Source organism: Sporothrix brasiliensis, assembly GCF_000820605.1.
Source record: "Sporothrix brasiliensis 5110 chromosome Unknown Cont18, whole genome shotgun sequence".
NCBI lineage: Eukaryota > Fungi > Ascomycota > Sordariomycetes > Ophiostomatales > Ophiostomataceae > Sporothrix > Sporothrix brasiliensis.
Window position 1 is genome coordinate 2,830,186 of NW_024467137.1, and position 15,332 is coordinate 2,845,517.

The 15,332-nt window shown below is 57.2% G+C and overlaps 5 protein-coding genes across 5 annotated transcripts; 2 read left to right on the forward strand and 3 right to left on the reverse strand.

Moving 5' to 3' along the window:
- Nucleotides 1-2,059: 2,059 nt before the first annotated feature.
- SPBR_01255 (DNA polymerase theta subunit) lies at nt 2,060-5,463 on the forward strand (the record flags this gene model as incomplete). The annotated part of the gene is made up of 5 exons (XM_040759566.1): nt 2,060-3,235; nt 3,307-4,943; nt 4,995-5,099; nt 5,163-5,356; nt 5,429-5,463. 5 exons carry the CDS (start codon nt 2,060-2,062, stop codon nt 5,461-5,463), a joined length of 3,147 nt encoding a protein of 1,048 aa, XP_040619754.1.
- A 207-nt stretch (nt 5,464-5,670) lies between these two features.
- On the reverse strand, nt 5,671-8,548 carry SPBR_01309 (uncharacterized protein; the record flags this gene model as incomplete). Its single annotated transcript, XM_040759620.1, has 2 exons — nt 5,671-8,201; nt 8,293-8,548. 2 exons carry the CDS (start codon nt 8,546-8,548, stop codon nt 5,671-5,673), a joined length of 2,787 nt encoding a protein of 928 aa, XP_040619755.1.
- Nucleotides 8,549-9,421: 873 nt separating this feature from the next.
- On the reverse strand, nt 9,422-9,975 carry SPBR_02075 (uncharacterized protein; the record flags this gene model as incomplete). Its single annotated transcript, XM_040760384.1, has 2 exons — nt 9,422-9,757; nt 9,844-9,975. 2 exons carry the CDS (start codon nt 9,973-9,975, stop codon nt 9,422-9,424), a joined length of 468 nt encoding a protein of 155 aa, XP_040619756.1.
- Nucleotides 9,976-11,432: 1,457 nt separating this feature from the next.
- SPBR_01737 (survival factor 1) lies at nt 11,433-12,764 on the forward strand (the record flags this gene model as incomplete). Its single annotated transcript, XM_040760047.1, has 3 exons — nt 11,433-11,455; nt 11,546-11,761; nt 11,849-12,764. The coding sequence occupies 3 exons, from the start codon at nt 11,433-11,435 to the stop codon at nt 12,762-12,764; spliced, it is 1,155 nt and encodes a 384-aa protein (XP_040619757.1).
- A 1,102-nt stretch (nt 12,765-13,866) lies between these two features.
- On the reverse strand, nt 13,867-14,781 carry SPBR_01936 (uncharacterized protein; the record flags this gene model as incomplete). The annotated part of the gene is made up of 1 exon (XM_040760246.1): nt 13,867-14,781. The coding sequence occupies one exon, from the start codon at nt 14,779-14,781 to the stop codon at nt 13,867-13,869; it is 915 nt and encodes a 304-aa protein (XP_040619758.1).
- Nucleotides 14,782-15,332: the final 551 nt, after the last annotated feature.

Sequence of the window (15,332 nt, forward strand, 5' to 3'; positions counted from 1 at the left end):
TTGGTACAAAACGCCACCAAAGCCAGCGACAAAAGACAGGCGTCGCTGAAAGGGCCACTCGATCTATGATTTGCAGAGCGGCGCATATGGCCGCATATGTCTGACTTCAGCACGCAGCAATACTGGCGAATGTACAGAATAGCAGACAGCCTTTGCCTCTGATCTACGGTCCTTTTGACTCTGTAGCCAAGAGGAGCCTTGCGTCCTTTTCGTCCTTTTTCCTTTTCGTGTCTTGGGAAAACGGCGTCCCGCTTTGGAGGGAGGTGACTGTATGCCTTTTCTTTTTCCCACCCTCCACCCTGTCCCGAGACGTCGTAAAACGAACCATGCCAGGATCAGCAAAAGTACATATAGTGTATATGTTGTGCCGTGTAGTATGCTTACACTACTTTATAGCTACTTATCCAGGCTGCAGATTTTTCTGCGTTTAATTGGATCGAGTGGAAAAAAGAAAAGGAACGAGCCGGATGCACCTTGCCCTCTTCCCCCCATGACTTGCGACATCCGTCACTTTCCACCCCCTCCATTCTTTTCATTCGCCCCCTGCCTTGGACGTTGGTTATGTTGGCCTGGCACGCTCACAACGACCTCGCTGTACAAATGTACAGCGTATCCGTATATCCCATCGATTTGCATATACAGAATATGGTCGTATTCCTATTTTCAGCGCTTGTTAAGCGTCGCACTCGAATCTGTCTCCCAACTTGTCCTCATCAGATATGTCCCTTTCATGCCATTTATATGCCGGTAGTGCGGGCAGGTTCCCTGTTTACTGGCTGTTGATCAGTCAATATAAGGTACCAACATGTCATGGCTGGGGACGACACAGTATTTTATTGCCTCTCTTTGCCTATATTGCCAGCCCAATGCAGTTTTTGACAGACTGCGAAAACACACAACAATATACAAGGACATCAATAGGCAGAGTACACAGTATGTCGCAAAAATTGGAAATCGCGATGAGGACACACAATTAACCTGTCAAACGTGCGGGAAATACGAGAGACGACAAAACACGAGAAAGAACTCCTCCACAGCCATGGAAACGGCCTGGTTTGCAAAGGTTGAAATGTCTTGACGCCTCTACAGCCGGATCCCTGTTGCCAGCATATCTTGCAGTGGCCGAACCGATATCCGCCTGTCGTGGGCCTGGCCAGCGACACAGCGATCAAGACCCGTCGCCTGCCAGCGACACTGCAGGTATTGATTCTGCCCAGTGCTCTTCTCAGATTCTTTCTGTTTCTTTCCCTTTCCTGTCCCGTCCAGTTTCGCGTTTCTTGTTTTCGCTTTCCTCTGCTCAGGCTGAAACATGGAGCGAACGCCCGCACATTATGCAGGGAGGGCAAAAGGGAAAGGGAAAACATAGAAAGGGAAAACAAATGTGAAAGTGCATCATGCATCGTTGGTGACAAAAAGACGCGAATGTAAAAACATGGCCTCACTGCGCAAAGTAATCCAACAGTTGAAATTGAAACCGGGAAATCAAAGACTCATCTGCCGTTCGACAAGAGGTGAGGTCAAAATCCGCTAATCTGGAAGGAACATGGCTGTGCGACAAGTTTCCGCCTCCCTTTTTGCATCCCTTTGTACTTTCCTCCTCTGTCGTATTCCCGACGTACCCACACGTGATTTGGCGTGGCGGTGGGGTATGGGGCCAGACGACCAGGCACCAAAGGTTGCTGCAGCGCACCTTCCCGCTTGCACCAAGCACCCCTGTACCAATAGAGAAAGACGCGACACGGAAAGCGCGACCGGCCCTCCTCCCTGCACGACAGCACGCAATGCATCGAATGGCGTAGATCTGAACTGTTCGCGATTGTTTACAAGAATCGAAACAAACCTGGCATTTCGAGCCGTCCCATCAAGACAAGGGACTTTGCTACTGCGTTGTTTTGGTTGCAGCCTGCCTCGATTGACCAGGTTTGCCTCATATCGTGTTTTCTTCTCTTTCTTCTTTTTGTAACACAACGCCCCGTCAGCGCTTTGCCATAGTTTGTTGTGTTCCATCTCGCTTGTCGTCCTCCGCTGCCGCTCTGCTCAGCCATGCTTGGCCGGCTCCATGGCGGGCAACCATTACGGCGTATGGCACCAGACGTCCGAACAGGCTGTTCGCCGGCAGCAGACGTCCTCCTACGGGACGACATTTACGACCGCGTCGGCCACGACGACCTTTGCCGCTGGAATCAAGCGCCGCCGAAATGACGAGATCAACAGCAGCCATGCCAGCGACTCAGGTACGGTGAACCACCCTGGCTCCGTGGCCATGCCACCACCACCACCTGCACTACGTGGGCCTCTGCAACCGCCCGGCCAATCCCCATCGGCCAAGAAGCAACCGCCCGTGATGTCGCTCCCGATGATGCCATCGCGCCTGACCGCCGGTACCGTTGTTGATGCCGTTGATGCCGTTGATGCCAGCACAGAGTCGCCCTCTGCAAAGCCGACACGGACACCCACGCCGGCACCGTCCTGGCTGCTCCACGGCACGACCGAGTACTCACAACGGCGCGTGCTGCGTGCCACGCCGTCGGCCGCACAGGATCCGATGCTGTCGCTCTCCCACGCTTGCTACGGCCTGCCTCCCCAAGTCGTCGCCAATTTGGCCGGCATGGGCATCCGCTCCGTCTACCCATGGCAAAAGCAGTGTCTGCTCGGGGGCAGCGATGGTGGGAGGGAAGGCCGGGGTGAGCTGCTGGACGGAACACGCAGCCTGGTCTATGCAGCGCCAACGGGTGGCGGCAAGTCGCTCGTGGCCGATGTCCTCATGCTGCGCCGCGTCTTGACCTCTGTTGACGGCGAAACAACGCCGCCCATGTCGATTGGCCCGCTGGGGCGAGGCCCGGGGCGAGGCCCGGGGCGAGCCAATCGGCCCAAGGCGTTACTCGTTCTTCCATTTGTTGCATTGGTGCAGGAAAAGGTACGATGGCTGCGGCGGGTGGTCCAGGGCGTCTCCTTTCAAGGCGACAGCCTGCGCGTTGTCGGCTTCTTTGGCGGCGCAAAGATCCGTGCGCTCTGGGCCGACTTTGACATTGGCGTCGCGACCATCGAAAAGGCCAACGCTCTCATCAACACAGCCATCGACGACTGCACCATCGGCGACCTCAAGGTTGTTGTGCTTGACGAACTGCACATGATCGACGACGCTCACCGCGGATACCTGCTCGAGCTGCTGGCGACGAAGCTGCTGTGTCTGGAGCACAGTGTCCAGATTGTCGGCATGAGCGCGACGTTGAATGTAAGCCCCGGCACAGGCCCAGTCCAATCCATGATGTTCAAAGTAGCCGCTTCTGACTCTCTTTTTCATAGAACATCGAGCTGCTTGCCCAGTGGCTTGGGGCCTTCTCGTACCAGACCAAATACCGGCCTGTCCCGATTGAAGAGCATCTCGTGTACGACGGATGCATCTACTCGGCCGAGGCTACTCTGGCCCAGACAGCCGATGGAAATGGCAGCTTCAGCGCATCACAGGAAATCAAAGACATCAAGCTTCCTTTGACAGCCCCACTGCGGAGGATCCTTCCTGCCGAGCACAAATCCCTGAACGATCCCGTCACCAACGCGGTAGTTGCCCTCGCAAACGAAACGGCCCGCGCTGGCTATGGAGCGCTCATTTTTGCCAGCAGCCGCGCTGCCTCCGAGTCTGACGCCCTGCTGATCAGCCGCGTTCTGCCGGCCACACTAGAGGAGCTGGGACCGGATGTGTGGGGGGCCCGCCTCGACCTTCTCGGCGAGCTGCAGGCCGTAATGGCCGGCGGCGGCGTCGACACCAACCTCAGCCAGACGATTCTTGCGGGTGTCGGTTTCCACCACGCTGGCATGACCACGGAGGAGCGTGACCTCGTGGCCCATGCCTACGATATGGGTGTGCTGAAGGTTATTGTTGCAACATGCGGCCTCGCCGCCGGCATCAACCTCCCGGCGCGCCGCGTCATCCTGCACAATGCCCGCATGGGCCGGGAGCTCGTCGGGCCGGCCATGCTCCGGCAGATGCGGGGCCGTGCTGGACGCAAGGGCAAAGACGAGCTCGGCGAGACATATCTGTGCTGTCGAAGCGCCGACGTGGACGACGTAGTCGATCTCATGCAGGCTGAGCTGCCACACGTGTCGAGCTGTCTCGCGGGAGACGACGCCGACGCCGACGAGCCGGCGAATAAGAAGCTGAAGAAGGACGAACCAGGGCCGGCCCACACAATGGCAAACAAGAGGCGGCTGCAGCGGGCGCTCCTGGAGGTAATTGCTGTACGGTTGGCTACGAGCCGTGAGTCCCTCGCGTCGTACGTGCGCAAGACTCTGCTCTTCCGTGCTTTAATGAGTGAGTCGGGCGGGTGTAGGGAAAGCAGCAGCGAGGACGACCCAGACCTGCCGGCCAGTCTTGAGGCGGACGTCGCGTCCAGCCTGGCGGCTCTGCAAGCCACTGGCTTTGTCGAGATGGACGAGTTTGACAACTTCCAGCCCAGTCGCCTTGGCAAGGCAGTCGTGGCCTCGGCGCTCGATCCGGCCGACGCCGTCTTCATCCACGGCGAGCTCCAACGCGCCCTCCAGGCGTTCGTCCTCGACGGCGAGATGCACGTTCTGTACACCTTTACGCCCGTGCACGACGCTGGGAGCGGCAGCATCGATTGGCGGCGGTTCTGGACCGAGATGGAAGGGCTCGACGAGAGCGGGCTGCGGGTGCTGCGGTTCTTGGGCCTCAAGCCGAGCGTGATCAGCAAGATGCAGCACGGTGGCACGCTCAAGGAGACGACAGCCGCGGACAAGGCGACGGCGCGCATCTACCGGCGGTTCTACCTGGCGCTGCAGCTGCGCGATCTCTGCAACGAGATGCCAGTGCATCGCGTGGCGCAAAAGTACAACACGCCGCGTGGTGCGGTGCAGACGTTGGCACAGACCTGTGAAGGGTTTGCCGCCGGCATGATCAAGTTTTGCGAGCACATGGGATGGGGGTAAGTCAAACATTCTCCTCCCCCTTTTTGTGCGTACTTCTAACGAAACAGTGCCATGTCTTCTGTGCTGGAACACTTTGTCGACCGACTCAAAGCGGGCGCCAAAGCGGACCTGCTGGCCCTGGCTCGCATTGCCTTTGTTAAGAGCCGGACAGCGTAGGTAGACCCCCTATGTCCTATGTTTATGATTCTCCACGCAGGCTTGAAACTGACCAGCAGACGCGTCTTTTGGGAGAACGGGTTCAAGACCGTGGCAGCGGTGGCCAATGCAGACCCGCAGGACTTGCTGCCCGTACTCTTGCAGGCACAGGCGAGTAAAGCGCGGCTCGGCGGTGACCGTAACGAAGTCAAGTTCAAGGAGAAGCTGCTTGAGAAGGCACATATCATCACCGAGTCAGCCAACCGAATATGGCGTATGTTTTTTTTTTTTTTTGGTCGCCAATCACCACTCCCTACCATCTGACCATGCGTGCTAACCAGTACAGAACTCGAAATGCAGAGAGACCTTGATGAGGAATAAAGAGACACCTGTACCGTGTTACGAAATTACGATTGACGACAAAAATCGAGTGTAGACATCATAAATTCAGACCTGTTGGAAAGAGTCAAACACGCCAGAAATTAGAGGAGAGAATAGACTAATACTCATCCCTTGGGAGTTCTTCATAGGTTGCCATCATACATACGTTAGACATCACTTATACCGTCTTCCATCCTCCTCCAGCACTTAATATCCGGGCGACGCAAACACAGAATAGTCCAGTTCATCGCCGCGCATGCTGTGCCACCACCGGCAGTTGCGCCACATATCGTCGTCCCAGCCGCCGACCAGGAACCAGTACTTTTTCAGGAACCACACCTGCGGCTCCCAGCTGCGCATGTCCCACGGGAGACACGCCCGCATGTCCCGTGCCGAGCCACTGTCTCGCTTCGCCTGCGACGACAAGCCTGCGCCGTCGTTGCCCGTCTGCGAGCCCCAGCACACCAGCCCCTCGGCCACGTTCATGTCGTAGCAGAGCTCGTCCTCGTCCAAGAGGCACGGGGTCTCGTTGCGGCTGCTGCCCGGTGGCGTGTCCACGCCGTCGGCGTTGTTGTTGGCGGCCACCGCGGCCGCCACCTCCTCGGCCGCCTCCATCTCGGCCAGCAGCGCCAGCGCGCGCGCCCGGAACCCGCGGAACGGGATGACGTCCAGGTACGGATGGTGGGCTACGAGAATCTGCGCGTCGACCGGCTGAAGGTCGCGCGGCGGGGTCTTTCCGGCGCGGGCTAGGTTCTGGCGCACGGCCGTGACGACCGCGGTAATGCGGTTCGCGCCCTGCAGCACGACGGCGCGCGCCTCGTCGGCCTGGAGGGCAAAGGGGCTCTGCGGCTCCAGCTCCTCGTCGTAGCAGGCGGCTTCGTCAAACAAGGCGTCCGGATTCACGAGGCCGCAGGCGAGGCAGTTTTGCCAGACGGCGGCTCGGAAGCCCATGCGGCGGCACTGTAGGTTCATGTACATGACCGGGACGGGGAAATAGGACCCGGCCACGGGATCCGCGCCAAAGCTGGTTCCATAGATGCCGCTGGGTGGCGGTTGATTGTAGATGGTGCCGGTCAAGCCGTTGGGCCTGTCGTAGCCGCTGAGGGTCAACGTGGCATAGCTGGTGGCGTCTGTTGTCGAGGTGCCAGAAAACGGCGAAGACGATGACGACGAAAAGGATGGGCCCGCCGCTGGGCCCCCGCCCGCTGGGCCCGCAAAGCGGCCGTTGTTCCAGCGGGCGACAACCTGGCGGAAGCGATCCTCGCGCCGCGAGATGAAAGCCGTCTTCTTTGGTGCGTCCCTGCCCGTACCGCTGCCACTCGTGTTGCTTGTCCCGTCGTTGCTGCCGTCGCTGTCGTCGTCGGCGTTCTCGACCTCTTCCACGCGCTCGTCATCGCCGTCACCCAGCTCTGCCGTGCCGTCGCCGCCGTCCGCTCCTTCGCCCTCGCCGCCGCTGCCGCCACCGCCCTCTCCGTCCAAAAGAGCCTGCAAAATGAGCCGTTTCTGGTGCGGAGAGAGCGTCTGGACGTACTGTAACATGGCGCGAACCACAGGCCGGTTTTTCTTGCGTGTCTTCCGCGACGGCTCGCCTGCTACTGCTGCGGGCGAGGCGATGGCGGATGGCAAGACGTTTGGTGGCAGCGCGGATGTTGACGACGTGGCTGTGGCCTCCGAGGGCGGTGCGAGTGTCTGGGAGAGGGGGCGCGGCGAGGGGCGGGAGGGGAGTGTTGTTGTGCTGGGCCTTATGGTCGGCTGGGGCAGCGGCATGGCGGCGCCAGCAAACGAGGTAGGCTGCGGCCCCGATGCGAAGGTACCGTGTAAGTTCTGGTAGCTCTGGGCGGCATAATATGACGTGGACCAGTCGGGCCGCGAGAGCAAGTTTGAGAATACGCCGTTGCCGTGTTGCTGGTGGCTGTCGGTGCCGGTCATAAACTGGTCGACGTCCACGCCCGGGTCAAAAGTCTCGTCAAGGTCGTCCACCTCGAGCACCGTTGAGCCGCTCGACGGTGGTTGTGAGCGGGCTTTTGGCGTTGCTGAGGCAGGTGCGGCAGCAGCAGCAGCAGCAGCAGCAGCAGCGATATCCGCCGGCGTAAATGCCGAAAAGGAGGAAGACGTCACGCCGTTGTTTGGTGTCGCATTCGTGAGGAAGGGCGTAAAGCTGTTCTGGTCACTAGAGAAGGGGATGAGCCACGGCTGGAGCATAGGCAAATCAAGAAGAGACTCAGATGTGGTGGCAGAGGATGTGGAGAGCGTGGGCACGGTGGCTTTTGTAGATCGAGATGCAGATGTAGACGTGGACGAAGACGAAGACGATGGAGTAGCGGAGCTTTTGGCGCGGGGTGAGTTTGCCGCGATCGCCGCTGGCAGATTAGAGGCAGCCCAAGCCGCAAAGTCGTCCGAGGGCTGCGCTTCCTGTGCAGCGGCCGTTGCGTCTATGGAGGCTGCTGCGGTGTCTGAAGTTGCTGCCGTCTCTGGCGGCAACATGTTCGAGGAGATCAAGCCAGATATGATGGGCTGGAAGTCGGGCAAGATGCCCGTCAACTCGTCCAGGCTATCGGCCAGCGAGGGCGCTGTACCGTCCGTGTAGGGTCCAAACGCAGGTTGCACAGTAGTATGTGCAGGTGCAGGTGCGGGCACTGGCGTCGATGCGGCAGCGGCCGCCTCGGTTGCGCCGTCGCTGGCTGATGGATCGTAGAGGATCTGCTGCAGCAGAGCCAGCTTGTGCTTCCGTTTTTCCCCTACGGCTGGCGTCAGCAATACATGCCAGCATATCCCACCCGCGCTGGGACTGCATGGGACGACACTGTGCGCGTCAGGGAGGGTGCTTACGATAGTTCCGCGAGGCAATGCGGTTCTGCTCCTTGCGGTGTTCGCTGTTGGCGCCATTGGGCGTCTTTGTTTTGGACGCCTTCACCGGCTTGTTGGCGGCAGACGCAGCCCCCCGGGTGCCTTTGGTCTTGCCCGAGGCGGGGCCGGTGCGACCAGCGGACCGCACACCGGACTCCGGTTCGGACAGTGACGCAGACAAGGCGTGTGGCGCATTGCCAGCAGCCGGCAGTGAACTGCTGTCCATGAGGGAAGCCATGGCTGGAGCCGGCGAGGGGATGCTGGTGTGCTGGTGTCCTGGCGTGGGCGTGCGAAGCGTGGCTTTCAATGCGGCAGAATGGACAGCACGACATACAAATATCGGAGGCTGGGAAGGCGACCGCTGGCGCCTGGTCGGTGTGCTTGGTGATGGAGAGGAGGATGCGTTTATCGCGAGCGTCGTCGATGATGCGGCTGTGGGCGAGGTAGAAAAGTGGGGCAAGGCGCGGCGTCAGCACAGAGGCCTAGAAGGCAGGAGCAATGGACAAGCCGCAAATCCAATTAAGAAGGCAAGCCACACGCCGATATACAAAGGAGCAGTTGGGTGGTGGCAGAATATCATAACGTCAGGAACAGCTTCCACGTCAATTGCGCTCGACTTTTGCGGCCGATGCTTTGGTGGCTGTTGCAAGGCTGAGTGGAACATGGAACGGTGTTAGCTACTGGGTGCTGGCGTCAGCAAATCCACGCCGATGGCAGGCGTTTAGTTTGGTAAAATTTACTGCGACGTAATTACGGAGTTCTCTGATCTGTTATCTGTCTGTATACCAATGGCAAAGAACACAACAGTACAAACACATTTTCCTGATGAAGGATATCTTTACTGCCGGGTAGTAGGCACCAGCTTCGATCACGTACTTGTAACGTAAAATGCATTTTTGATTATATGCTCGCTTCATAATGTTGTCGCGACAACGCACAAAAGGATATGCTTTTCGCACGTGTATGTCCTATATCCTACACCACAGCGTGCCAAGACAGAAAAGAAGAGGTATCGTACAAGCCCATGTCCAAAATGTACAGAGAAAGGGAAAGCCAAAAGGGGAGGAGACGTGACATGGGAAACGCAGCAGCAGGACGACGTCCGTGACCGCTATGCCACCACGGCAACACCCATTGACTTGGCCTGGTAGATGATCGAACGGCACAGGCTCTCCAGCGAGAGCCCCGACAGCCGCTGCTCGCTCTGCTTGATCTTGGCAATCTCGTAGACGTGCTTGAGGCTGACGGTGCCGACTGTCTCTTTGCCCGGGTTCTGCGCGCCGCGGCGCTTGCCGCCCTTGCCCTCGGGCACCTCGGCGGTGTTGAGCAGCAGCCACGAGGTCTGCGGCGTGCGCACGTCAAAGTAGAATGTGCGGTCAGGACGGACGATGACGCGAACGGGCATGGGCGTGCCGGGCGTCAGGTGTGCGGTGCGCGCGTTGAACTCCTAAAGACAAGGGGTGTGTTGGCAAGTGGTCCCGCGAGAAAAGAGGAGGCTGCAGCACCAAAAGAGCAGCCAGAAGTAGAGCGCACCTTGCAAAAGTCCATGGACTTGATACCCTTGCTGCCGAGCGCAGGGCCGACCGGAGGACTGGGGGTGGCCTGGCCGGCGCCGACAATCAGCTTGATCATCTGGTCCACAGGACCGGCCGCGCGTTTTGACATGGTTGCAGCGTGTATGGAGTACGATTCGAACTCGATAGACGGTACGGCGCTGTCGCCAGAGGGGTTGTCGTCGCTGTCGTAGACCTGCTGGGGAGGTATTGTCTGCCACGAAATCTCGAAAACGAGAATCCGAGCAGAGAAAAGCCGTACCCACCGAAACTAACTGGTCACGTGCCAAAAATTTACGACACCGCAGACAAAGTAGGAAAAATAAAGTAATACAGCAACCGAATAAGATCAAACTACTCCGTAAAGAGAAGAAAATGGGGACATGAGAGAAGTCTATTTCGATGTAATGTACAAAATAGAAAAGAGAACCCATGGCGTCGACCGCGAATCGAACCTGGGCCTGAAGAGGTCACAACGGATCGTATGACCAGTCACGTGATGTTATTACCGACGCTTAGAAGGATATTTGATTAGATGTTGGTCGAGTTCTTACATCTTATGGTGCGTCTCCTTGAACTACAGTCATCGCACTGCCTGGTCCAACAATGAGTCAGTCTGAATAGCATACAACAGCTAATCGAAATTCCGTGACCGAATGAGAAGTAAAACTACAACATAGAACAACGATGAATTGACCGGATTGCCAAATGCAGTCTGACCGTCGACTTCGGCGTGGATGCGGGGTGAAATACAGAAGGTCAAAGCCACTGGAGCATGGCGCCTGCAGCAGGGATAGGCGTCGTATTACACCGCAAAGCAGGGGCCATAAGACGTGCGCCGAATGGATTAATCACAGTTCACAGTGACGCCCGCCACCTCTCCCTTGCCAGCCACATTATGCCCGCTCCAGGCAAGCACGATCGGGCCTGGAGGGGTAACCGTTAGCCGTTATTGTCTTCTGGCAGCACAAGCCTGCCCCACCAGAGCAGTGCCTTCACAAAGGCACAGGCAGTGGAAAGAGCAACAGGCCTAAACGAACGACGTAGAAAGTGCCACTCCACAAGAGTCCACCAGACCGTGACGTCCCGCGACCTTATTTGCTCCTTCCTCAGTGATCCGTTGTGATTTATGGACCTGGAAGGCGCTATCCCAAAAACTCACTCTGTCTGGTTCTTGCCTTTGTAGAACAGAAAAAGGGCCTGACTGAGCCTTTCCTCCTTTTCGCTCCTGCCCAGTATTACCAACGACGGCGTGGGTGATCCCCTCTCCCTGGCAAGACGAAATAGTATCAGCATTTGCAGCGTTTGCAGCTTTGCAACTTTTGGCGGTGAAGAAACGTCCCCTCCAAAAAAACTGCCAGACCAACCAGGCCATCCATTTTCTTGTCTCGCCATACTTTGTACAAACTGCTGTGGTCCCGACCGCCATCCCTTCCTTCGCCGCATCCTCTTGTCCAGAGACCGGCCTCAATCGATATCACGGCGGCATCGATTCCAGCTATCGCTATCCCTAACTAAACAATCCGCATTTAACCCTCGCAACCTCCATATCCTTACAGACCGCCCAACATGTTCAAGTGGGCTCAGCAAACGTTCGTTGCCCTCTCCCCTTGCCCGTTCTCTGACCAGCTGTCTGTCCAGCAGCCTGTCCTCGGAAGCTAACATCGGCCGCTGGCCTGCAGACTCGCCCATGTGGCCGGCACCCAAGAGCCCGACTACGGACCGTCCGCCATCCGGTCCGTGGCCGAGGAGGCCAAGGAGACGCCCTACACCGAGACCACCTCCGACGACCTGAAGTGGACTGCCATGGAGTCGACCTGTGTTGAGACACAGGTGTTCTACATCACCTCGGACAGCGGTCCGGCCATCTTTGTCCAGGTCATTTACAACAACGTTGCGTATGCTTGCCCCCCCGACATTGACTCGCTTTTTCTTCTTCTCCCTCCCCCGTTGCATGAATCCTAACATTGCCATTCGTCCTCCAGCGGCATCCGCACCACGTGCCAGTTCAACACCAAGATCTTTTACGTCAACGACGCCAACAAAGAGACCCTCTGGAGCTCCACGCCCCTCGCACAGCCCGAGTTCAGCGAGGACATGAAGTCCTTCTACGCCACCGACTGCGCCGTCGAGCTGTCCGAGGACGGCACCTCGTACTCCATCAAGTCCCACAACGACGACCGCGCCGTCGTCAACCTCGTCATCAAGCGCACCACCCCCGGCTTCCAGGCCGGCACAACCGGCAAGACGCTGTTTGGCACCGACCTGACAAACCCCTGGGGCTCCATGCGCCATGTCTTCTGGCCCCGCTGCGTCGCCTCCGGCACCATCACCACCAAGGAGGACGGGCCCATTGACTTTGCCGGCGGCCGCGCCCTCTTCGTCCACGCCCTGCAGGGCATGAAGCCCCACCATCTCGCTGCGCGCTGGAACTTTGCCAACTTCCAGGGCCCCGAGCACTCGGCCGTTCTCATGCAGTTCACCACCCCGCCGTCGTATGCCTCCACCGTCGTCACCGTGGGCTGCATTGCGCGCGACGGCGAGATTCTCTTTGCCGGGTCCGACGCGACCGCCACCCACGTGGCGACCAAGGAAGACTCCGAGAACGACTGGCCCGAGCCGACCCAGGTCAAGTACACCTGGTCCGGCACCGCCAAGGACGGCAGCCAGGTCGAGGCTGTGCTCGAGGGCGGCCTCGAGGAGCGCCTGGACCGGATAGACGTCATGGCCGAGGTGCCCGGCATCGTCAAGAAGATCGCCGGCAGCGTCGCCGGCACCAAGCCCTTCATCTACCAGTACTACCCGCGCCAGACCAAGCTGGCGCTCAAGATCAAGAAGGGCGACGCGCCCGAGGTGTCTGAGCCGGGGTTGCTGTTCGCCGAAGCCACGTTCATCTCGTAGACTGTCCGGGTCCGGCTGGCGCCTCTCGTTTTGTCTTCTTGTCTTTTGTCGCATTTCCTTGTTTCGCGTTTTAATTAAAGTCATGCCATGTCCCCTCGTCTTCTTTGTGGTCGGATGCCTCATCTTCCAGTTATTTTCGTACTATTTTTCTGATTTTTTTCCCGTCCTGTGTCATTTATTCCTTGCCCGTTGCAGACGTTTTACCCCAATCATCAAATTCTCATCTGTTCCTCTTCTTTCTTTACTGGCTTGTGCCCCTGTCGCTGTACGCTCGACAGGCTCTCCGACGTTGGCAATGATCAAGTACGCGCATCCATGTACAACGCGGCACGCACACGGCAGGACGCACCCGTTACCACATCATCTACCATCTGCCACTCGACACAGACCACACTTGTTACACAGTTCATTGACATCTTTGCATATATATTACCGCATGGGGCACGTACACAATGTTGTACGTACCAGAGAATAGGGAGGGAAAGGGTACGCCTTGTTTCGTTTGTGCTACATGTAGGCTACTTTACTTGTATGACATCTTCCCGGACGACGCTGTCGGGACAAAGCTGCATATAATGCTAATACTTGAAAGGGATAATTAAGGGGAACAGGCTGGCGATAGATGGTAGCTGACTCTCTTAATGCAGAAATATACTTTGGTTATGCAGATTGAACACAAGTGTCCTTATAATACTTGGTGACGACCGAGTAGGAACAAGGCAATGCGCAGGATAACTAAAACCTTTCAAACAACTATTCGAGTAAATACTTGAGCGAATAGCTATTGAAACTATGCATATGACATGAAAATTCATAAAAAATATAAATATAAAATGTAGGGGTATCTGAGGTATTAAAATAAAAAAAAATATATAGTAAAAAAATGCTGTTTTGGATCGTGGAGAGGTTAAATAAACGAAAGGGAAAGAAAACGATAGGGGGCGCAGTGGCGTAACAGCCATCGTATCTGGGCACACTCATATAGTGGCTCGTTCGTGTCACCTCCTTTTTTTTGGGATGGTAGGGTTTGGATTTTCTTTCGGATCGGAGCTTTTTCGGCATTCGGCTGCTAACCGGCGGATGTCGACTCGTCTTCCATCGTTCACAGCTTCTTGGGAGGGACCGGGTTGGCCAGAGCCCTTTCCAGCGCACCCACAGCCCATTGCTCAACCTTACGGAAAGGACCATTGAACATCTCGGGAACAACCATGACACTGTTTGCGTGCGCCTCCGCAAAGACGACATTGGCATCCTTGCCGCAACGCTCGCGTGTCACCTGAATGGCCTCTTGGAGAAGATCACCGCCAATGCCGCGCCGACGATAGCGAAGACGGGTTGTCCAGGCACGAATGACGCCGTGGCCGCCCTTGAGGTGGCTGTCGCTGGCGGCTTGTGAGGCTTTGTTGTTGTTCTTCTTGCGCGATGTAGTGGGTGGTGGTGCTGCGGCTGACGTGCTCAAACCCTGCTCGTCCGCCGCAGGCGGAACTAGCCGGAGTACCAATGCGCCAATCATCTCCTCGCCATACCGGGCACCGATAACGGTGTCCTCCTCTGCGCCCGGCTCGACCTTGCCATCGTCGTTCTTCGGCACGATCCAGTCCCACTTCAGGCTCTCGGCCATCGGGATGTACTGCGCGCTGAAATAGCGAATACTCAGGAGGTAGGTCATGACAACACCCGACAAGAGCGTCATGGTCATGCCCAGATCAGGCCGCGGATTCAGCTTGTAGGCAATACCGAGGCCGGCGGCAAGGCCGGCAAGACTAAGCGGGTGAAAAACCATGCTGCGCGACGAAGTCTGGCGCTGCTGCGCAATGCTGTCGGCGACAAGCTGCAGCGCATCGACCTTGTCTGCGCGGCTGGTCATAACGCCCAGAGTCAGCGGGGGGATATCGTCCAGGTTCACTGCTGCGCCGCTCGGCGCTGACTTGGCCGTGGTCGTGGCTGTGGTTGCACTGCTGCCCTTGTTCCCCTGGGTGACTGGACCCAGCACCGGGGTGTTGGCGTTGGAGGACATCTCGGAATGTGGGAGGACGAGGTTTGCCCGCAGAAATGAGAAGAACGCTGGCCGGCTGTTAGAGTTTATGGTTTTTAGGATGAAGTTGGATAAAATGAGTTTTTCGGTACGCAATGTTGCGACGTAGAAACGAAAGCTGCGAAAAGAAGACCAAAGGCCCTTTTTATTCTGTTTCGCTAGCGAAAAAAAGAAGAAGAAAAAATATCGGCGTCCCAGTTTACTGACCGAGGTAAGTACGGTGTTTGTATGTTGTACACGGGATGGCAGCTATTTCAATGTATCCCAGTCTGGTCTCGACCTTTACACCATTGACTGAAAGGTTCCAGATCCAGGCGGAGCACACAAAGGGGACGGGAGGACACGCGACAGAAGCGCGAGGAACGACAGGGAAGGCGGGAAAAGAGCAAATGAAAACCCAGAAAGGGGGAATGAAGAGCGCAAAGATATGAAAAAAAGCGTGACAGGTAAAAAAAGAACGACTTACCAGCACTTGTCTTGAAGGCCGGTACGGCATTGATCCTGTCGACCAGCGTGTTGGGTTGACAGGCTCT